Here is a 21,595-nt window from a genome sequence, read left to right on the forward strand (position 1 = left end):
AGGCTGACAGGAGAGAAATGCTATTTTTGACAGGGACTGATCACCCAAAGCAATGTGTGCCAGGCCAGCAGCACCTCCTGTGTGCCACTCTGCCTGCTCTAATGTTACCTGGTCTGCAACCCCAGCCCGGGTCCTGAGGCTGTTCTGACAGCACAGCTACCCTGCAGGAAGCACTGAATGCTGGCAATGCTCAGAAATTCTTGCTGCAGCTCAAGGAGGAAGAGAATGTGACAGCACCATGGGGAATCCTGGCCCCCAGCCCACTGCTCCGACTCTCTCCTTACTTTCATCGCCACAGCAGCAAGACGTGGGGAAAAACATCCAGCAAGGGCTCAGTGCCACTCTGTAGAGCATTTTCAGGTGAGAATGTTTGAAAGGGTTAAGGCAGTGCCTCTGGTATCCATCAAGGAGCTGCACTCCCTCCAGCGCAGTGCTTTGTTCAAGGTTACTCAGAGCAATTCAAGGCCTTGCTGCAGCACCACGATTGCCTGAGAGGCTGCTTTTGTCATGGCCTAAAACACACACACACTGAGCTGCTGAGGAAGTCTCAAACCAGCTCTTTCCCAGAGCACTGTCCTCACCTCCTCACACACCACAACAGACACTCTACCTTGAGCACATCTTCCACGCAGCTGCTGAGCTCTGCCTCCGTCACCAGCACCGTCCCTGCTGACAAATCTTCCGCTGCTATCTCTGAAAAACAAAGAGGAGAAATATCAGCACCTCCGGGCACCGAGGAGGCTTCAGCAAAATGGCAACCCTTCGTGCCCAGCACCAAAAAGCCCACGGAGAGCCCTCTGGCTTTCCCCACAAGGGCAGCATGGGAACCACCGAGCCCCTGTTAGCTGTAGGAAATATCACCGAAGTGGTGGAACCTCTGCAAGGCTACAAGCAATCAAAGCAGACCACGAGTTTCTGAGGGATTGTTCCCTGGAGAGCTGCTCGGTCGGTGTGGGGAACCGATGGCTCCCATCCAGGAGCCCAGCACAGGACTGTCAGACTGGGAGAGGCTCCCAGAGGGGACAGCAGAAGCCCCACTGCTTGACTCTAACACTAATTTGCCTTAATGCTAGCAAACATGGTGCACATCGGCACACAGACGGATCCACAACCAGCAGCTTTGGGCTGGCACCCTCAGCAGCCAAGTCACCAACATGGGAAAATTCTGGTGGGAAGACAAAGACCACTCAAAGAGGAATCAGACCCTTCCTCACCCTGGGGCTCGACACGGTGCCTTGCCTGCCGTTACCTGCTGCGTCCGAGCAGCGGAGGAGCGGTGCCAGCAGAGGCTGGAGCAGGTATTTCTCTGCCAGCTGAGGGTGCTCTTTCGCCATGGTGAGCAGCGTTGTGGTGGCCACTCTCTGGAACTGGCGTGCTGTCAGCTTGTCCTGGATGTGCAGTAAGCCCAGAATCTGGAAGGAAAAGTCCGTGATATCAGAACAAAGCTTCGCAAATGACTCCTCGCAGCCAACAGTGGAGGAGTCTCCGTGGTGCTGCTTTACAGGACACTGGGCACAACATCCCAGGCAGAGGAGCAGCTCTGTCTCATGCACGAGGTAAGGCAGGAGGTGTTTCTGGGCACTGACCCTGCACCATGCCCACCGCTGAAGGCTGGGAGCCAGAGCCCCCCAGCACAAAGCTCCTTAAAGCGAGTGGCCTCATGTGGCCAGGAAGCGTTGCTCAGCATTTCAATAAAATATAGAAAATTCAAGAGCGTGGTGGGAGCACATCCCACTGACAGAGCTGCAGGAAAACACATCTCCACACTGGGGCAGCCTGGCTCAAGCAAGGACACGTGCAGGTGGTATCGACAGCAGACACTTGCCAAGCTGGGAACCTGAGAGTGCTCCCATTTTCACATTCGCAGGCAAAGCCAGCATGCCACGGAGAGAGAGGAGGGAAGCACCCACCTGAGGGCACACACGTTTGTAGTAGTCCTCGAGGGAAAGGCACTGCTGAGGGCAGGAAGCCAGGATCTTTGCAACCGCATCACATTTTCTCCAGTCCACAGCTGCTGCTTCAGCATCGGTGCCACCTGCTCCACGCACAGAAAGAGGAAAAGAAAGAGCTCAGCCAGACAGAAAACAGCAGGGACATTTTTGGCTGAACCCATCGTGTCTGGAAAAAAAAATAATGGAATTTTAGATTTTTAGCTTTTATTAATCTCCTTAAACCAATCATCTTTCAGAAAATGCTTGGGCTTAATGAAGGAAAAATATTATCCAAGGCCGTTGACACTGGAAAACAACATCTATAAATAGGTGTGCAAGCCAGAAAGTGGAGGGAAGCTATGCTTGGATGCTGCCTTCAGGTTGCACTGGCTGGAAGAGGCTTTGGTGCTGTGGGATTCATCTTTTAAAGAGCGATGCTTAATGCTTAACCCAACTGGCAGGAAACAGAGCAGGGGGCCAGGCTGCCAAGGCCCAGCACAGGGCTGCTGCCAACAGCCTAACACCAAGCACTGCTGTACCAAAACCCAACCAGCACAAGGGGCCGTGATGCTAAAAGCTGGCTGGAGAGTTACCCCCTGCTCTCATCCCTAAAAATGGATGGCATACCCCAAGATAAAGACGTTCACGTTTCAGGAGGCCAAGAGAAGCAAAACCTGCATGAGCGTTACAGAAGTTGGCTTAGCCTAACAAAAGCATTCCCCATTTCAGGGCTCGACTGGTGCAAGCTTTTCTGGGCTTCCCATGGGATGAAACGTCTCAGACACATCATCACAGCCTCTTTTAATCTGCAACCCTGGAAACCAACCGCAGCGCCCAAGCACCCTACTCACCGCCGGTTCCCTCCATGATGCCCCGAACCACAGCCTGAACCCCGCTGGGTCTCATCAGCCTTTCTGAGAGCAGCTGGCCACAAAGGCGCCGCAGCCATGCTGGAGCCCGTACAAGCGCTGGCTTTGTTTCTTCCCCAGGAGAGGGACGACTCTGAAAGGAAACAAAAGAGCAGGCTAAGTAGGGTATTCTCCCCAGTGCACGCTCCCGGCAAACCCTCGCTAACAGGCCTGCACCCTGCCCTGGAGGACTGGAGACCAGATAGGAGCAGAGGACACAGAAACGTTTAAAATCACTTCATCCAGTGGCACAAAGCAAATTAGGGTTTAATGAGAGACTAACCTTGCCGGGAACATCTTCTCATGCAGAGCTTCCCTCCTTTAATTAAAGTCTCCCAGGGTCAGGCAGCAGCTCTGACCGTCTCATTACTGAAATGGGGCAAGGGGCAGCTCAGGGGACAAGCCAGGCTTAACGCACGTAAGGGGACAGCAGTGGTGACTCCTGCTACACCAGACACAGCATAGCAGTGGGGAGGCAGCACCAGGGCTCAAGCAGAGCACTGCACAGGCACAGCTACAAACAGCAACGCTGTTCAGAGGCTGCAAATCCACAAATTGAGCAATTTGAATGTGTGCACTTGCTCGGTAGGACACATGGAGCAAGGCTGGCAATGTCACGCTGCAGCAGGACATCAGCTTGACTCTGGTCTGACCAGGAAACCCTGGCTTTCGGGTAAGCCACAGCATCTACCGAGGGTGCTGACCCCTGTGAGCTCCTCTACAGCACTTGCACATAGGATGGCGGATTCTGCCTGCCCAGGAATTGCCTTCAGTCCCTGCCAGAGGATAGAAGATGTGCCACAGGCTGCTCTGAGTGCAATCCAGCAGCTGCCTCTGCAGACAGCAGAGCATCAATTTCCCATTTCCTTCTCCCCACCACCGTGAGGCAGCCTTTGAACAGACCACGAGCAGCAGCCGGTGCTGAGGCAGCAGCACGTCACCCTGCAGACTGCGTGCTGACCCTCCATGCCACGCAAACAGGGGACAGCAGGTGCTTTGCTGGGCCATCATATTCCTGCTGGGACGCGGGATCCGTGGCTGCCCCGCATCGGGACGGTTCCGCTGCAGCCAGTACCTGCTTGGGGCCGCCCTGCAGGACGAGCAGCTCCCGCACGGCCAGGGGCTGGTAGACACGGTCCAGGATGTGCTGCAGGGCCTCCCGGCTCTGTGCTCGCTCTGCTTCCGAAAGGCCCTGGAAAAAAACAAGCCCTGAGGTGGTGAGGGCAGCCCGGCCGGGGGTGCTGCACCCACACACGGGCTGGCACCCAGCTCCCTGTGGCACGGCGCTGCCGGCGGCGTGGTGCTGCTGCCCCTCGAGCCCTCCTTCCCAGACTGTATATGAAGCAATGCTTTAACCTCTTATTTCACACTCAGACTGACAGAGGGCAGCTGAACGGGTGCTCTGAGGGCACCCCCTGCACCGGCCACCCCATGAGGCAGCACCGAAGCGTCAGGACAGGCGTAGGGGAGCGCGAGGCTCGAGCCCACCGACCTCATTATGAGCAGCGGGGCCATGTCCCAGCAGGCAGAGCCCGGCGAGGAGGAGGCCGAGGTGGTGTGCGAGCAGCGGGCCACCCAGCGCAGGGTGCTGGCACAACTCCACCAGGGCTCTGGTGGCGGCACGGAGCCGGGCCCCGCGGGTCACCCCCGGGGGTGGCGGAGGCAGGGGCGGCCCGGGGCGCTGCCCCACACCCGGGGGCAGGTAGGGCGCTACCCCCAGCCCCACGGCGGCCCCCAGCGCCCTCCGCAGCGCCCGGCCCTGCGCGGCGCTCAGTGTATCGGCGGCGGGCGGCGGCGGGGCACCGGGCACGGCGGCGGGGGCGGCGGGGAGGGCGGCCAGCGCCAGCAGCCGCTCCTTGAGGCACAGCAGCAGCGCCAGCACCGCGCAGGCGGCGGCCCAGCCCGGTTCTCCTTCGCCCTCCTCCGCCCCGGCTGCCAGCTCCGGTGCCCGGGCCAGCACGGCGGAGCGGAGGCCGCGCAGCGCCGCCCAGCCCGGCTCTCGCCGCAGCCGCTCGTTGAGCTCCGCCGCGTTGCTGAGCAGCGTCTCCAGCCGCAGGGCGCCCTCCGGGCCGGGCCCGGCCTCGCCGCCCCGCTCACCGGGCCCCGCGGGCTGCCCCAGCAGCAGCTCCAGCGCCTCCAGCACCCGCCCCGGGGCCGGCTCCCCGCCGCCCGCCATCTTGGGGCTGCCGTGACGGGGAAGGGAGGAGCGGGCGGCTCCCCGCCGCCATCTTGGGGAGGTCGGGGGAAGGGGAGGGGCGCTGCCGCCCGCCGCCATCTTGGGGGGATGGCGGGGGGATGGAGGGCGGCCCCGCCCGCCGCCATCTTGGGCAGGTCGCGGCGCCATGGCGAGCCCGGCCCGGTGGGGCGGTACCGGGGCGATGCCGGGGCTTGGTGTGGGTGCCCGGAGCACCGGGAGCCCCGGAGGGGCAGGTGGTTGAGGAAAGCTGCCGCCCTGTGTGCCACAGCATCCCTGCAGCCGGCTGGGGGTGGCTGGGGCTGAGCCTCGTCCATACACAGAGCACAGGTTCTGGCTGCAGCCAGCAGCTTGTGGAGAGAAATTAGAGTTTTGTGTGAAAGGAGAGAAACACCAAGAAATAAACACGTTACAAAGCACACACATCAGCACTTCACTTGGCCCAGACTGTAACCAGGGTGGTTGCAACTCCCGTACCTGCCCCTGTGGTTGCAGAGAGGCACGCAGGCACTGTGGGGCACGTTATTCCTCTGCCTTCTGCTTCCTTTAAAGGGCAGGGCTGCTCTGGAGAAAACACAGCAATAATTACAGGGCCGGGCAAACAGCACCGATAACAGCCTCGCCTGCGCTGCTGGGCCCGCGTGGGTCGGGCGTTAGGCTGGGCACGCAGGGTGCAGCCACCGCGATAAGGCACGAAGGGCAAGCCCAGCTCTCCCCCTGCCTCCTGCTCCCCCGCTCCCCAGGGCCCGGCCAGGCAGATGGGCAGTAAGGTAAAACCTTGCGGTGCTGTGAGCTGCCAGCCGCAGCTCTTATCAGCCCCGGTGCTGAGAAAACACGTGCTCTGTAATGGATCCCTCCCTCCCCGGGTAAGGTTGTTATGAAGAGCAGGGGCTTCAGCAAGCGCTCGCTTTCTGCACTTCGGAGGCAGCCGTGGCCATAAGAAGAAGTCACGGCAGGGCAGACCTGTCCCTCAGCACGGCCACAGAGCTACACACAAAGAAATGGGCTTCTTGTTTTATTAAAACAACGTATTATCTCAGTTTTATATAAAAAATGTACAATCAGTTAAAACTAGACAATGGCTAGACCTTATTCCCGTTTTCAAAATACAAAGCGTGACAACAGCTAAACACGGTTCAGAATTTAAGTAAAGCTGTTTGATTTCAGAAAGCGCCTTCTATTAACAGCACAATAATTAAACATAACATGACACAAAAGGAAATAATATAATCTGGTATACAGAAAAATAGAAATCTGCCTGCAAGTACTATATCAAATATAATTCCCTCATGTATCACAGAAAGACAATGGCACATCATTAATCAGTGTTTATAGATCATCCACCCGGCATCGGCACATGCTTGAGCAGCTCCACACAAAAGCTGGACGTGGGGCCATCCCGTTCCCTGAGGGTGGCCGGCTGCCAGCACGGCCGTGATTTCAGGTCTGGGAGCGCGAGGTATTTTGGAGAGCGCCACAGAAACCTTTTCCTTCCGCAGCAGAAGGGGAGAGGCGGTGGGGGCCTCTCCTCGATGAAGGAGAAGTGCTGAGCACCAGCCGAGGGCCAATGCAGGATTTGGGCATGGGGAGGTTGGGAGCTGATCCAGGAGCTGATCCAGGAGCACCTCAGCTTCAGGACAAGGAGTGCCTAACACCAGCCTCCCGCGTCCCCCCAGGGAGCCCCAAATGGCACCATAGCCTACATGGAGCTGAGGGGGATGAGGAAACACACAGGCTCCCCAAAACACTCAAGCCCCAGCGATCCTGAGCTTTATCTGCACTGAAGGAGAGGGATGTGAGTGATGGATCCAGGGATGTCAGAGGGGGCTTTGGCCACCCACCACACTGCTGGCGAGGGCCAGTGCATGTCCAAGAAATGGCAAGAGCTGCTTTTGCTGCGTGGCTGCAGGAGCAGCAGGAGGGCCAGGGCAGCCTAATCATCTTCCTCCCCGCCGCCATAGAGCTCGGCCAGCTTCTTGAAGCGGTTGCCCCACTCGTTGAGGTAGTCGTAGTCCTGGTCCTGGTCGGAGTCGGAGGAGTTGAGGGAGCTGAGCGAGGCGGCCTCCGAACCGCTGCCCTCGTAGTCGAACACCAGCAGGGAGTCGTAGGGGGGGGCCGTGGGGTCCGTGTCAGCCGCCTTCAGGTTCTGGGGGGGGATAGAAGAGGAGCTCAGCGGGGAGCTGGGGCTGCCTCAAGGCCCCCGCCGGCAGGGGAAGGGGCTCACCTCGTCGATGAAGTTTCCGATCTCATCGGGGTTGGCGGGCCGGGGCCGGTACTGGGGGGCCGCCATCAGCGGGGGGGCCACGTCGTTGCGGATCACCTCAGGGCGGGCATCCAGGCCGCGGTGCAGCTGGCTCAGGTCATAGTCCTGCGTGGGGACGGAGACGGGGGGCATGAGGGGACAGCAAGACTACGCTCAGGCAGTGCTGGAAGGACTGGGTAACCAACTGGGGAGCCATGCTGCCACCCGCTGTGGGGACGCTGCTGTGGAGAAAGAACCCCATGGGCACAACTATGGCCCAGCACCCCGTCCCACCTGGTCCTCCTCGCCGCCACCCTCCTCGTCGTAGTGGTAGACGTTGTCCCGCATGTCGTCTTCAGGTGGTAGCAGCGGCTCCTTCACCACCTTCCTCCTCCTCACAAAGAGCAGCAGCAGCAGCAGCAGGACTGCGAGCAGAGGGCATGGTGTCAGCACCACGGGGTGAAGGCGGCCCCATCCCTGTCCCCACCCCACAGTACTCACTCAGCAGCGCCAGGATGCCGCCCAGGATGCCCAGGATTGCGGGGACACCCAGGCCGGTGGCGATGAATGCTCTCCGCTCGCAGTTTTTGGTTGCACCTTCACAGTCGCACACCTGGGCTTTGACTTCTGTCATCTGCGCCTTGCCCTGGCTGTCCGTCAGCTTCAAGAAGATGCTGTACTCCCCGGGCTCCAGCTCCTTCTTCAGTTTCAGGACCAGCGAGTCTTGTGTGGGGGAGACAGGGCTTGGGGTCAAGGCAGGTCCCAGCTCCCACATCTGGGGACACCCTCAGCACCCGCAGGGCTTTGCCACATGGCAGTGCCACCATGGGGACCGGTAGGAGCTCCAGGGGCATTCGGGGTGGCTCAGGGGGATCTGGCTAGGATGCGGCCCTTGCTCGGTGTCCCCCCACTGTCCTGCGCCACAGGTGGGTGGCTGGCACGGACCCCACAGCACCTACCTTGGCCGAATATCTCGACGGTCCAGTTGGTGCCGGAGCCGTGCTCCAGCGCTGCCTGGAACGGGTAGGTGTTTGGGGGCAGGTCCTTGTCGACGATGGTCAGCGTCTGGTCCTCGGGCTGCCGGCTGCAGATGTCGAAGATGCGGGGCTCCGGCGTGGGCCCGTTGTCGTTCACGTCCTGGAGGAGCAGCAGCAGCGTCCCCGTGCCCGTTGCGTCCGGCACCCCTGCGGAACTGGGCGTTAGCGAGGTGCCTGCAGCCCGTCCCCGCGCCCTGCACGGCCGCCCCGTGTCCCCGCAGCCCCCGCTGCCCACAGCGCGTCCTCACCGTTGTCCACGGCCAGGACGATGGCCTTGTAGGTGCTGTTGATGGCGTGCACCGACTCGCGGTCCAGCGGCTGGGCGGCCGTGACGATGCCGTTCTCGGGGTCGATGTCCAGCCACCCCGCGGGGTCGCTGCCCATGCGGTACCTGGGCAAGGGAGGGTGAGTGGGGGGCTCGGTGCCCAGCCTGGCCCCTCCGGCCGGGCGGGACGGGGCACGCAGCCCTCGCGCCCCCAGCATCGCCCCCACTCACGTGATCCTGTTCCTCTGGTCCTTGTCGGGGTCCTGGGCCGTGTAGGAGGCGACCTCGTGCCCCACCGGCAGGTCCTCCGGCACCTCCACCCTCTTGACGGGGGGCACGAAGACGGGGGGCTCGTTCACATCCCTGACGAGCACCAGCACGCTGGCCGAGGAGAGCCCGAGGGACACGGAGAGGGGGACCTTGTTCTCCACCGTCACCACGAGGTCGTAGCGGTTCCTGGTCTCGTAGTCCAGGCCCTGGAGGCGGCAGAGAGGAGCTGGGCTGGGAGCGGTGCTGGGGGGGACGCGTCCCGCATGGGGCAGCCTCAGGAACCCCCAGACCCACCTTGGCGGTCCTCAGGATGCCGTCGTTGGTGTTGGGGTCGGTGGTGATGCTGAAGGCGCCGTCCTGGTCCCCGCTCTTGATGCGGTAGACGGCTTGCCAGGCCGGGGAGCCCGGCATGTCCTGGTCCGTCACGTGCAGCCTGGCCACCTCCACCCCCACCTCGTTCTCGGGCACCGTCCCCTCGTACTGCGGGAGGGGCGCAGGGACGGTCAGTGCGGGTTGGGGCCGGGGGCAGCGGGGGAAGCGGCTCGCGGGAGCCGGCATGGGGGGGAGCTCGGTACCATGGTGGGGTCGAAGATGGGGATGTTGTCGTTGGCATCCGTGACCTCGATGACGGCCGTGGCGGTGGTGGACAGCCCTGTGCCCTCCTGGTCCGTGGCCCGGACGATCAGCGTGTAGTTGGGGGTGGTCTGCGAGCAGAGAGCACCACGGTCAGGGGCGCCCCACGGCTGCTCCCACCGTGGGGGTGCCGGGACGCGGCCGGGCGCCCACCTCGCGGTCCAGCCCCGTGCCGAGGACGCTGATGACGCCCTTCTGGGGGTCGATGGTGAACATCTGGGGGTGCGGTTTGGGCGGCTCCTGGCTGACGATGGAGTAGCTGACGATGCCGTTGTTCACGTTCACCGCGTCGTCCGCGTCCGTGGCGTTCACGGTCATCACGGAGGTGCCTGGCACGGGGACGGGACGGGACGAGGAGATGTCACTCACGGGACGAGCCCCGTGGGCGCCACCGTCAGCCTGGCGCAGCTCCGTCCCGGGGCCCCGGGGCCCCCCCACCTCCCCCCCACCCCCACCCCACGCACCCGGCTTGGCGTTCTCCTCGATGTAGCCGACGAAGAGCTGCTTGGTGAAGACGGGCTTGTTGTCGTTCTGGTCCATCACCGTGATGATGATCTCCATGGGGTCCTCCACGGGCTGCCCGTTGGCCGACACGGCGTGGGAGAAGAGCTGCGGGGGCACCGTCAGTGGCGTGGCCCCCTCGAGACCCCCCGGCACCCCCAGTCCCAGCCCCCACTCACGACATATTTATCGATCTCCTCGCGGTCCAGCGGCTGTGTCACCTCCAGCCACCCCGTCTCACGCTCGATGGTGAAGACGCCCACGGGGGGGCTGTCCGCCCCCTGCCCCGTGATGCTGTAGAAAACCTTGGTCTCCTTGTCCTTGTTGGATTTGATCTGGGGGCGAGGCGGGGGGCTGTTAGAGGGGCCTGGCACTCCGCAGATGTACCCGCATCCCCCCCGGGGCTGCTCAGCCTGGCTGCAGGGCCCAGCGCTGGCTCAGCCCTCGTCCCCGCACCGTGGGGGCCACGTACCTGCACCAGGGGCCTGGGGAAGGGCCCCCGGTGGTTCTCGGGGCAGCTGATGGGGGGGATGACCCAGTCCCTCTTCTGCCTTCGGAGGCTGGGGCCAGATTCGGGGAACGAGAGCATGTAGGGCTCGCCGTCCTGCAGGAACAGCGATTTGTCCCGGTGCCCACGGGAGCGCCAGGCAGCCGGAGGCACCCACCGCCCACCCCACGGAGGGGCTGTGGTGAGCACAGGCACGGGGACCACACCTCACCTGGTTGCTGCGGCGCTGCTGCCGCGACCTGCGCCTCTCCACGGTCACCCAGGCCGAGTGCCTCTTGCCCGTGGCATCCAGGGCGGAGACATTGAAGCGGATCTTCTGCCCGCGGAGCTGCAGCGCCTGCTTCGTCTGGAGGATGCCGTCCTCGTCCACCTCGAAGCGCGGGTCGGCGGGGACGTGCACAGCCTGCGGCTGCCCAGCACAGCCCGAGAACAGCACTGGGGACAGGAGGAGCGGGTGGGCTGGGTGGCACCGTGCCTGGCACACCCCTGCCACGGGGCACAGCCCCCCGTGTGCTGTGCACAGCGTCCCCACGGCACAGCCCCACACGTGGCCATGGCAGCATGCAGAGGGTGCTGCTGCGCCGGGTGCTTTTCAAACACAAATAGGGCCGGCGTGTCCAGCTCGCCCGCGCTGGCACCCAGCCACCCCAGTAACCGCCAGGGTTGGGGCCCAGGGGCTGCCAGCGCAGGATCCTGCGCTGCGGGCAGGGGGGTGGCAGTGCACCCGTGCTTGGGGACCCCTGGGGGTCACCGAGCCTCCTGCATGGCTGGGGATCTGGGGTATGCGTCTGCAGTGGGCTTGTGACCTGCTGCAGGACAGGGACATCAGCCTGTGTGATGGGGAAGGTGGTGCCCCCGGGGTAGCAGGGGATCCTTGGGGACAGAGCAGGGAGATGGCACCCTGCTGGGGCCACGGTACGAGCCCTCACACTGCCCACACTGGTCTGGCACTGGTCTGGTACTGGTCACAGCTGGGGCTGGCGTGCTGGAGACAAGGACAGCCCGAGGGGGGGGGCAGCGCGCAGCACGGCAGCGATCAGCAGGCATCACATGAGCGGGGCCGCGCAGCCGGGAGCTCCCTGAACAAACGCTCCTTTGTCTGGGGGATGTTTTGTTTGAGCCAGCAGCACCCAGCCTGGGTCCCCCCCCACCGGCAGAGCCACCCCCAGCCCCAGCATGACCGCGGCTCGGGCAGGAGGCACTTGGTGGTGCCGTGGGATGGCGACGTGCCCGGGGTGGGAAGCGCGGAGCTGGGCGCTCCCAGGGCAGCCCTTACTGCCGGGCCCTTTCCGCCATCCCTCGGCACAACAGCCCACGTGCAGCCCAGAAATTCAGAGCTGACAACAAGTGGAAGGCGACAGCAGAGCTGGGCTGGGGGCTTCCACCGTGCCCTCGACCCAGCGGGTGCGATGCCAGCCCGGCCCCCAGGTGGGTCCCGCAGCCAGGCCGGGGCAGCCGGTGAGGCCGGCTGTGCAGGGACACGCCGGGGCAGGCCGGGCGCTCCCGCACCGGGGGCTGGCAGCGGGGAGGTGCCGCGGCCCCCGCGGGCACCCGGGACCTGGCATGGAGCCGGCCGGGTGCAGCGAGCACCCAGGGTGCAGCTCAGCACCCAGCCCCGCACCGGCTGCGTGTACGGAGCGCAGGGAGCGCGCCATGCCGAGCGCGCGCACCCCATGGCTGTGCTCAACCAGTTTTTCCAGCTCAGCACTTGAAAGCCAACCCCTCCCTGCCCCGTCCTCCCCGGGGGCATGCAGCCATGGGGCCTCAGCAAGGCGTGGGGCAGGGGGAGGCGGTGGGGCTGGGGGCAAGTTTGGGGGGCTGCTGAACCGCAGGGCGCTCCATGCCTTCCTGGAGCCTCACCTGCCACTACCCACGGGGCCAAAATCACCGAATTACTGACTGCTGGATGGGGTTGGGGGGAACACCCCGCACCCCCAGGATTGGGATCTGGGGACCGTGGTGCCTGCCAGCCCCCAAGCCACCCCACAACCCGCTGTGACACAGGAAGGTGTCTCGCCAGGGCTGGGCACAGGGTGAGTCACGGGCCTAGCCAAGTGCCACCACCCCAGGACAACCGGGTGACGACCGGGTGCCACCACCCCGTGTCCCCACACAGTTGCGCAAGCGCGCGGTGGCTGCACTGGGGCAGAAGCCAGCGGTGGCGGGGAGAGGGGGGGGGACAAACACCAGTTCCGGGCAGCGCGGGCAAAGGCGCCGTGAGCCGCACGTCCCGCCCAGGCGCTCCCCCTGACGTCACCGAGTTTCACCGTGACTTCAGAGTCTCGAGGTTTCTCCCACCCGGGGCTGATTCAGGATCTGCGTAGTTTGGGAACATCCGCCCCCGCCAGAGACCCACATCCCCCCCCCCCCCCGAAATGGGACCAAACGCCCACGTCCCACAGAGCTGGGGGCTCCCTCAGGGCTCCTTCCTGGGGTTCTGCCACCCCGTGCCCTGCCCAGGGACCCCTCGCCCATGGGCAAGGCAGCACACGAGGCTGAGCGTGGCCACAGGGTCCCGGTGCCATCCCAGGGCCACCAGGCGGGTGCTGCCGTCCTTCCCTCGGGGCGTGGGACAGCCGCAGCCCCAGCACCCACCGGAAACCGAGGCACTGGGCAGCTCCTGCTGCCCGCATTAACGCGGAGGAAATTGCTCCTTCCTCCACCGAGCTTTCTCATCAGCGTGCCGGGGCGGCAGCACCGCCGTCGGGAGGCTCGGAGCCGCAGCAGCAGCCGGCGCAGCCCCTGGAGCGCTCGGAGAGGCAGGGCCCCACGCCGCCTCTTGCCGCCCCAGCGCCGAGCTGGGCCTATCCAGACCTGTCTGAGGCACAACACAGCGCTCGACTCATCAGCTTAATTACAGGCCAGCTCGTCAGCCTGCCGCACCGCAGCCCGGCCGAGGCCTTTGAAGCACGGTGTGGCACAGAGGGCAGCATCCTGCCCCCGCTGAGTGCCCCCCTGTGCGGCTGGGCATCACCGTGGCACAGCCAGGCATCACCACAGCACCTCTGGCACGCACGGGCTGACACAGGCACCCGTCCACTTCCTTCCTCCTCTGTCCCAAGCCCCGAACTGGGACGCAGGGGATTTCCAGCCGGCCCCGCTGCAGAAACCAGCCCTGCGCATCCTGGGGGTGCAGAGGGCCACGCAAGTGCCCGTCACCCTGCTATCAGGCACAGCCCGAGCAGCCGCAGGCTCCGGGTGCTGAGCGCCTTTTGTTAATGATCAACCAGAAAGCAAACAAACATGTATGGAATGCGTTCGGTGCAGTGCAGGGTCCAGCTCCCTGCACTGAAACTGCCAGCGCAGGTGAAACTCAGCCTGAAACCGAAGGCACAGGGGCCCCGCTGCAGTGCTCAGCCCCCCTCGGCCCCCCCTGGCATCGCTGCCAGCCACTGACCCCAGCAAAATGCAGCCAAGCCGCTGCCCTGCAGTGCCGGGGAGCCACCAGGACCTCGGTGCTGGGAGACAAAGAGCATGGTGGGGACACAAACACCCCAAAACAACAGGTCCTCAGCACCCCAATTTCACAGCCACCCCTTCGGCACCTCCAGAACCACCTCCACATCGAGCCGGGTGCTCGGTGCCCCACGCAGAGGCACCGCCAGCCCGTGGGGAGGCCACGCGTGGCGGTCGGGCTCCGCACCCCACGCCCAGGCCTGCCGGCCCCGACAGGTCTGTGCCTGAGTCAGCGCTGCCGGGACAGGCGCCCGCTGCCCCCGCACGCCCTCGCCCCGCTGCTGCCGGCCCCGGCACCTGCAGCGCCCCAGCTCCTCGCCGTGCACCGACACGTAGGCACTGCCCCGGCCCCACGCAGCCACGGCTTTGTGCCTCGTTTTGCCACCCTGGGCACCCATCCCTGCCACCACAGCCCTGTGCCACCTCGCCACGCACCCAGCCCAACCCCACGGGCGCTCCGCCAGCCCCGTTGCCACCCTTGGTGCCAGGCACCAAACCCGACCCCACGCCTCCACAGCCCCCCGGCACACCCGCCCGTCCCCACGAGCGCAGCCCCGTGCCGCACCGGCAGCGGGTTGTGGGGCTGCGTTCCCACCCTTATGGGCCCCCACCACCGCTGTAGGACCCTACCTCGTCCCAGCACCTCGCCCGCTGCCACGCTGTCCCGGGGCACGGTGAAGGTGAAGGTCTCCGCGGCGAATCCAGGCTGGCAGGGGGCTGCCTCGTCGCACCTCCGGCCGCCCACCTGCCCGGACAGAGGTGTCAGCGTGGCCACCGCCACCCCATCCCCTCCAGTCCCTTCCAGTCCCTTCCAGTCCCCTCCAGTCCCGTCCCCCTCACCTGGAGCAGCAGCAGCAGCAGGGGGAAGCAGAGGGGGCCCATGGAGCCCCGCTGCCGCCCCATAGCTCGGTGCCGGTGCTGGACGGGACGGGACGGGACGGGACGGGACGGAGCTGCCGTGCGCTGCCGCCGCCGAGCCGCAGGTGAAAGCGGCACCGCCCGCAGGTGCTGCGACCCCGCCCCGCCCCGCCCCACCGGGAGGCGGCCCCCCCCCGGTCCAGCCCCGGTTCCCCCCTCCCGGTCCGTCCAACCCCTCCCGGTCCTTCCCAAAGGGCCCCGGGGAGCGGCCCCGGCACCGGCACCCTCCGGTCCCGGAGCCCCGGGGGAGCATCGAGGGGGTGGCTCCGGTGAAACCCGGGCAAGCAGCCCCCCAGGGACCCCCCCAGGGACCTTACGGCACCCCCAAGCAGGGGGGAACCCCCTGGTGCCACCGCCTCCTCCTGCCCCACAGAGCACCCAGCGGTGGCCCCAGGAGTAGGGTCAGGGGCTGAGCCCCCCCTGTAGGGAAGCAGGCAGCACCCCCCCAGCACCCCCCGCCCCAGGGGAAGCTCTGGGCTGGGTTAATGCAGCGCTATCAGTGCTTATTATGGGCAGCGGGGGGGCCGCTGGGGATGGGGAGCTCTGGGACCAGTCCTGCCCATGCACACCAGTACGGTGCGGGGCTGGCCCAGTGCCCTCCCAGCACCACCAGCTGCTTCCCTGGCATCCACCTCGTCCTCCCCCTTCTGCATGGGGACGGGGACGGGGACAGCCCTGTGGAGAGACCCCACTGCCTCGGCACCCCCCTGGTGATGCTGCAGGTCCCCAGCCCAGCAGTGTTTCTGTGCCCCCCCCCCCCCCCACGCCTCCAGCCCCACAGAAGTGCACAGAGACAGGAGGATCTTAAAAAAAAAAAAAGAAATCCACATCCTTTATTAAAACTTCTACCTAACCCAGCTTAGCCCGTCCGTATCATCACACTACATTTATTTCATTAAAAAATACACAGGAGGAAGCTGAGGCCGCTTCAGCGGACGCAGAAGGCATCAGAGGGAGTGCGGGGAGGTGGGGGGGGGCAGCGCCGGCCCCAAGGCACAGCAGGGGTAAGGCTTTGGGCAGCAGGAGCAGCAGCACGGGGGGGCCGGGGGGGGCCCTACTCATCGTCCTCCCCGCCGCCGTAGAGCTCGGCCAGCTTCTTGAAGCGGTTGCCCCACTCGTTGAGGTAGTCGTAGTCCTGGTCCTGGTCGGAGTCGGAGGAGTTGAGGGAGCTGAGCGAGGCGGCCTCCGAACCGCTGCCCTCGTAGTCGAACACCAGCAGGGAGTCGTAGGGGGGGGCCGTGGGGTCCGTGTCAGCCGCCTTCAGGTTCTGGGGGGGGGGGGGGGGTAGAAGAGGAGCTCAGCGGGGAGCTGGAGCTGCCCCAGGGCCCCCCCGGCAGGGGAAGGGGCTCACCTCGTCGATGAAGGTGCCGATGTCCTCGGGGTTGGCGGGCCGGGGCCGGTACTGGGGGGCCGCCATCAGCGGGGGGGCCACGTCGTTGCGGATCACCTCGGGGCGGGCATCCAGGCCGCGGTGCAGCTGGCTCAGGTCGTAGTCCTGCGTGGGGACAGCGCGGGGTCAGGCCAGCCCACGGTGACACGGGGACACCCCCATCCCCGGCACCCACCTGGTCCTCCTCGCCCCCGCCCTCCTCCCCGTAGTAGAAGACGTTGTCCCGCGTGTCGTCCTCCGGCAGCAGCAGCGGCTCCTTCACCACCTTCCTCCTCCTCACGAAGAGCAGCAGCAGCAGGAGGATGACTGCGGGAGAGGAGCGGCATCAGTGGGGGCACCCCAGCACCCACGGGTGGGGCGCAGCCCCTCCAAACCCCCAACTCACTCAGGAAAGCCAGGAGGGCGCCCAGCACGGCGAGGATGATGGGCACGCCGGTGGCCACCTGTGGCTCGTAGGCGCAGCTCTCCACCCGGCCCTGGCAGTCGCACACTTGTGCCTTGATGACGGTGACCTGGTCCTTGCCCTGGCGGTCGAAGAGCTGCAGGTAGACGCTGTACTCCTCCTGCTCCAGCGGCTCCGTCAGCCGCAAGGTGACCGTGTCACCTGCGTGAGAGGAGTGACGTGGGTGACCTGGGGCGCCTACCCCCGCGGCAGCTGATGCACCCATCGCGCCGAGCCCCCACCTTACCGGTGTCCCCGACCTCCACCGCCCAGCTGTCCCCCGAGCCGTGGCTCAGCTCGGCACGGAAGGGACCCGTGTTGGGGGGCAGGTCCCTGTCGATGATGGTGAGGACCTGGGGCACGGGGCTGCGGTTGCAGACAACGATGTTGCGGGGCTCAGGCTCAGGGCCGTGGTCGTTCACGTCCAGCAGGGTGAGGAGCAGGGTGCCAGTGCCCGTGGCGGGTGGAGAACCTGCAGAGAGGAGCCGGGCTGGTGGGGGACCCCGAGAGCAGGGCCTCCCTCCCACCCCCAAGGACCAGACCGCGTGGGCACCGCTCCCTGCCCAAGGGGATGCAGCACCCCCGTGACGCCAAGAGCACGTGTCCCTCACGTGGGACAGCACCCGGCAGGAACAAGGGCTCCTTTCACGGCCACTGCGCCTCACCGTCGTCCACGGCCAGCAGCACGGCCACGTAGGTGCTGTTCTTGGCGAAGGGCGACTCGCGGTCCAGGTGGTCCCGCGCCGTGATGAGCCCGTTCTCTGGGTGCACGGCCAGCCAGCCCGCTGGGTCGCTGCCCACCACGTACCTGGGGGACAGAGGGTGCTGGTCCCACGGGGGCACGGCAACAGGACCCCCCCCGGCCCCAATCCCAACCCCGCTCACTTGATGTGCTGCCGCTGGGCTCTGTCGGGGTCCTGGGCCGTGTAGGAGGCGAGGAGCTGCCCCAGCGACGCGTCCTCCGCCACCTGGGCGAGCCGCACCGGGGGGTCGAAGACGGGTGCCTCGTTCACATCCTCCACGCTGACCGTCACCGTGGCCGTGGCCGTGGGCAGCTTGACGGCGAAGGGCGCCTCGTTCGCCACGGCCACGTGGAGCACAAACTGCCGCTTGGCCTCGTAGTCCAGAGCCTGCAGGAGGGGACAGGATGAGACGGGCAGCACCACGCAGGGCGGGTGGCCGCACCGCGGGGATGGGCGCAGGACACGCACCTTGGCTGTCCGCAGGACGCCCTCGTTGCTGGCAGGGTCGGTGGTGATGGCGAAGGCGCCGCCCTCGTTGCCGCGCACGATGGAGTAGACGGCGCGCCACGCCGGCGTCTGGGGCTCGTCCAGGTCCGTGGTGTGCAGCCGGGTCACCTCCAGCCCAGCCTCATTCTCCGGCACAGCCGCCTCGTACTGTGCATTGGGGACTGTCAGCACCGAGCCCACCGTGCCCGGCCCACCCTGCCCACCCGACAGCCACGTTACCGTTTTGGGGTCAAACTCGGGGGCGTTGTCGTTCACATCCGTGATCTCAATCACGGCCAGCGCTGTTGTGGTCAGCCCCTCGCCATCCAGGTCGGCCGCCTGCACGGTCAGCGTGTACTCCCGCACGCGCTGCGGGGGGCAGACAGACAGACAGACGGACACCCATCAGCACCCCGCAGCCCACCCGGTGCCAGTGCCACCCCCACGGTGCCGCAGGTCCCACCTCGCGGTCGAGGCCGCTGGCAATGACGCTGAGGGTGCCGGTGGCCCTGTTGACGGTGAACATGTGGGGATGGGGCTCCCGCGGCTCCTGGCTGAGGATGGAGTAGGCAAGGACACCGTTGTAGGTTTCCACAGCGTCATCTGCATCCGTGGCGTTCACCTGCATCACCGAGGTGCCTGTGGGATGGGGCGTCCGTGTGAGGGAGGGACAGGGCACCCACGTCCCCAGGAGGGGCAGTCCTGGGGCTCTCCAAGGACACATCCAGCAGGAGGCAGAGTTTCCCCATGGGGCCACGCCACACCCAAAGCACCGTGGCACCGGCCCTACCTGGCAAAGCACCCTCGGGCACGGAGCCCCTGAACACCTCCTGCGTGAACTGGGGCTTGTTGTCGTTCTGGTCCGTCACCGTCACTATGATCTCCATCGGCTCCTCCACGGGCTTGCCGTTCTCGGACACGGCGTGGGAGAAGAGCTGCGAGGCAGAGGGGTGAGCAGGGAGCTGGCCCAGCGCCTGCCCCAGCGCCCCCCCCGTCCCCCAGCTGGCACCTACGTGGTACTTGTCCATGTGCTCCCGGTCCAGCGGCTGCGTCACCTTCATCCAGCCCGTCTCCTTCTCGATGGTGAAGATGCCCTCGGGGGGGGTGTCCGCCCCCTGCCCCGTGATGCTGTAGAAGATCTTCGCCTCCCGGTCCCGGTTGGATTTGATCTGGAGGGGTGCGCAGCAGCGCTCAGTGCTGGGGCTCGGCAGCCCCCCCACGGCACCGCACCCCGTCCTGGCACCCACCCATGCACATGGCCAACACCTCCGCTGCCCTGGGCGCACACATCCATGCCCAGCTCCAGATGCAATGGTGATGGGCACAGCCAGAGCATCACCCCCACCCCAGGGCATGCACCCACGCCTCCGGGCCCCCTCCATACCTGAACCAGCTTTTTGGGGAAGGGACCCCTCTCATTTTCAGGGACCTTGATGGGAGGGATCACCCAGTCCCTCTTCCGCCTCCTCAGAGCCCTGTGGACATCGGGGACCTCCTGGTGGGAAGGAGAGCGGGGTGAGGGAGCAGCCACGCGGGGAAGGTCTGGGGGACGGGGGTGTTTGCCTGGGGGGGGCTCCCCGGGAGCATTACCTGCAGGGAGCGCCGGCTCCGCACAGGGCCTGGCAGGATGGTGGCATCCTGGGGAGTCACAGGCAGCCACCCTGGGGGCCTCGGTGCCACCGCTCCCACGTGGGGCTCCTCGTCCTCGTACTGCACCGTGCCATCGCCTGCTGTGAGGGGCAGGGGTCAGGGCGGCCACCGAGGGGACACAACCTGCTGCCCCCACCCCAGCCATGCTCCACGTGCCCCCTGCATGGCCCCGGGAGCTCCCGGCCAGCCCGGCTGAGCCCTGGGGATTAGGATCAGGAGGGGGAGGCCGGAGTGGTTCCCGGCATTGGGGGCGGGCAGGAGCTCGGTTTTGGCTTTGTTTCGGAGATGACGGGGAAATTCCTGGGCACGCAGGGCCCTGCCCCGCGCCTCCCACCTCTGTGTGTCACCGCCTGCTCCCTCCCCCCCCCCCCCAATCACCACCCCAGGCTGGGACCCGCACTGCAGCAGGGCCCTGCACCCAAAGCCACGCTGCGCCCCCGCGCCATGCCCGGCCCAGCCCCAGCACCCCCAGCACCCCGCAGGATTAGGGGATTAGCAGAGCTAAGCCTGCTCCGGCCGCGCTGGCCAAAAGGCTGCCAGGAGCAGGGAGAGCGATGGAAGCAGGGCGAGGAGAGCTGTGCCCCGCGGGCGTAGCAGGTCCTGGGCTGGGGGAGCAGGAGCAGGTCCTCAGGGGGACCCCAGGACCCCGCGCTGGGGCCGAGCTGGTGCCTGGAGGGCAACTCTCGCCAGCAATCAGGGATGGTGCTGGGGATGAAATCACCACGGCCACACCACGAGGGCCACGGCCACAACCAGGGCACGAGGAGCCAGCCCTCACCATGGGGTCGGGGTCCACAGCCCTATTCCAGCACCAGGCTCCCCCCCATGCCCCCGAGGTTCCTCGGCACCACGCAGCCTGGGCACCCTGCCCACCTCCGTGGGGATGGAGCCGAGCCCGGGTGGGCTCCTGGCTACGAGCTCCCACGGAGGGGCTGCAGCCCCCCGGCCGGCCCCAGCCCCTGCCCACGGCCCCAGCCTGGCAGGAGCTGCCCGCAGCACTCGGCAGCCGGGCGGGCTGAGGTCAGGGCTGGCACGGTGAGAGCTCTCAGGGCCAGAGCTTTCAGCGCTCCGCAGCCATTAGGGGAGCGCTGCCTGCGGTCGTGGTTCCCGAGCAGCTCCGTTCCCCGGGGATGCCGACGAGTAAACACGGCGGGCGGCCCCGCCGGCACCGGGAACCGGCCCCGGGAACCGGCCCCTGCCGCCCCGCCGTGCCCCCGAGACCCCCGCCCGTACCGGAGAAGGTGGCCCCGGGGCGACCGGTCCCAGCGGCAGCCCGGCGCCTGGCACCGACCCGCGGGGTCCCGCCCTGCCCGGCGGCTCCCGGCCGCTCTCCGCCGACCGGAGGCGCCGGCATCAGCCGACGGAGCCCGAGCGGCACCGCCAGAGCCCCCCCGGCCCGAAAAGGGGGGTCCGCGACCAGCCCACAGCCTGCGATGGGGTCGCCCCGCGATGCCGGGGACACGGCCAGGGGGCAAAGGAGCGAGCCCACGGCCCGGGGGGGGGCACAGCCCCGCACCCCGAGGGCACCGACCAGCTGCGCACCGCGGCTAGCACCGGGCCCCCAAGTTGGGGGGCGAGACGGGAAGAACCGGGCCGAGCACCGCAGCAAGGGGGGGGCTCTCCACCACCCCCAGCCCAGCCCGGGGCAGCCCACCTGCCCCCACCGCCCCGGTGCCGGTGCCTCCCGGCGTGGCGGCGCCCCCAAAGCCCCCCCTCCGCCAGCCCGGTGATGCTCCCCGCGCCCCGACGGCGCCGCTTACCTGGCCCCGGGGGAGCGCACGGCCGGGCCGGGGCGGCGGCAGGCGGTAGGAGCAGGAGGAGGAGGAGCGGGCAGAGCCCGGAGCGCGACCCCCGCATGGCCCCGCCGCTACCGAGCGCCGCGCCCCCGCCCGCTGCTCCGCGCGGCTCCAGGTGAGGCCGCGGCCGCGCAGGTACCGACCGGCCCCCCCCGCCCCGCCCCGCCCCGCCCCGCCCCGCCCGGTCCGGTCCCGCCTCGCCCCGCCCGGTCCCTCCCCGGTCCC

General features: G+C 66.4%; 3 protein-coding genes across 6 annotated transcripts in view; all 3 read right to left on the bottom strand.

Moving 5' to 3' along the window:
* TANGO6 (transport and golgi organization 6 homolog) overlaps positions 1 to 5,198 on the bottom strand; it is a 30,158-nt gene extending 24,960 nt beyond the window's left edge. The window contains exons 1-6 of one of the 2 annotated variants that reach the window (XM_068693276.1): positions 4,332 to 5,198; positions 3,915 to 4,031; positions 2,783 to 2,933; positions 1,911 to 2,035; positions 1,250 to 1,412; positions 611 to 693 (exon numbers count right to left, since the gene is read on the bottom strand). In XM_068693276.1, coding sequence (XP_068549377.1) covers positions 611 to 693; positions 1,250 to 1,412; positions 1,911 to 2,035; positions 2,783 to 2,933; positions 3,915 to 4,031; positions 4,332 to 5,183 — 1,491 coding nt within the window. In that variant the 5' untranslated portion in view covers positions 5,184 to 5,198. The remainder of the gene's footprint in view (positions 1 to 610; positions 694 to 1,249; positions 1,413 to 1,910; positions 2,036 to 2,782; positions 2,934 to 3,914; positions 4,032 to 4,331) is intronic. The other variant, XM_068693277.1, reaches the window with a different exon arrangement.
* Positions 5,199 to 6,037: 839 nt separating this feature from the next.
* Positions 6,038 to 14,958, bottom strand: CDH1 (cadherin 1). Its single transcript, XM_068693278.1, has 16 exons — positions 14,786 to 14,958; positions 14,576 to 14,690; positions 10,701 to 10,924; positions 10,454 to 10,585; positions 10,161 to 10,316; positions 9,945 to 10,089; positions 9,634 to 9,809; positions 9,423 to 9,551; positions 9,142 to 9,327; positions 8,809 to 9,053; positions 8,561 to 8,703; positions 8,235 to 8,459; positions 7,777 to 7,998; positions 7,570 to 7,700; positions 7,258 to 7,401; positions 6,038 to 7,179 (listed from the first exon to the last, which is right to left on the bottom strand). The coding sequence occupies exons 1-16, from the start codon at positions 14,846 to 14,848 to the stop codon at positions 6,967 to 6,969; spliced, it is 2,649 nt and encodes an 882-aa protein (XP_068549379.1). The 5' UTR covers positions 14,849 to 14,958; the 3' UTR covers positions 6,038 to 6,966.
* Positions 14,959 to 15,670: 712 nt separating this feature from the next.
* Positions 15,671 to 21,537, bottom strand: LOC137861662 (B-cadherin). Of its 3 annotated transcripts, XM_068693015.1 has the most exons (15): positions 21,335 to 21,536; positions 19,515 to 19,654; positions 19,309 to 19,419; positions 18,938 to 19,093; positions 18,715 to 18,859; positions 18,388 to 18,563; positions 18,165 to 18,293; positions 17,907 to 18,092; positions 17,581 to 17,825; positions 17,361 to 17,503; positions 16,943 to 17,167; positions 16,639 to 16,857; positions 16,429 to 16,559; positions 16,215 to 16,358; positions 15,671 to 16,130 (listed from the first exon to the last, which is right to left on the bottom strand). In XM_068693015.1, exons 1-15 carry the CDS (start codon positions 21,429 to 21,431, stop codon positions 15,918 to 15,920), a joined length of 2,460 nt encoding a protein of 819 aa, XP_068549116.1. In that variant the 5' UTR covers positions 21,432 to 21,536; the 3' UTR covers positions 15,671 to 15,917. The 3 variants fall into 3 exon arrangements, with proteins under 3 accessions (XP_068549116.1, XP_068549115.1, XP_068549113.1); XM_068693014.1 differs by having other exon boundaries at positions 17,581 to 18,092; positions 19,515 to 19,651; positions 21,335 to 21,537; XM_068693012.1 differs by having other exon boundaries at positions 17,581 to 18,092; positions 21,335 to 21,537.
* Positions 21,538 to 21,595: the final 58 nt, after the last annotated feature.

The sequence above is a fragment of the Anas acuta genome, chromosome 10 (genome assembly GCF_963932015.1).
Source record: "Anas acuta chromosome 10, bAnaAcu1.1, whole genome shotgun sequence".
NCBI lineage: Eukaryota > Metazoa > Chordata > Aves > Anseriformes > Anatidae > Anas > Anas acuta.

What these genes read in the sequence shown, in the direction of transcription:
- CDH1 (XM_068693278.1), bottom strand. Translation starts at nt 14,848, where the DNA reads ATGGGGCGGCAGCGGGGCTCCATGGGCCCCCTCTGCTTCCCCCTGCTG. An exon ending in TGCTGCTGCTGCTGCTCCAG is followed by an intron (nt 14,691 to 14,785) that starts GTGAGGGGGACG and finishes CTGTCCGGGCAG; the next exon opens with GTGGGCGGCCGGAGGTGCGA. An exon ending in CCATCTTCGACCCCACCATG is followed by an intron (nt 9,328 to 9,422) that starts GTACCGAGCTCC and finishes CCCCTCCCGCAG; the next exon opens with TACGAGGGGACGGTGCCCGA.
- LOC137861662 (XM_068693012.1), bottom strand. Translation starts at nt 21,431, where the DNA reads ATGCGGGGGTCGCGCTCCGGGCTCTGCCCGCTCCTCCTCCTCCTGCTC. An exon ending in AGCACATGGACAAGTACCAC is followed by an intron (nt 18,860 to 18,937) that starts GTAGGTGCCAGC and finishes TCTGCCTCGCAG; the next exon opens with CTCTTCTCCCACGCCGTGTC. An exon ending in GCGGGGGCGAGGAGGACCAG is followed by an intron (nt 16,359 to 16,428) that starts GTGGGTGCCGGG and finishes GTCCCCACGCAG; the next exon opens with GACTACGACCTGAGCCAGCT.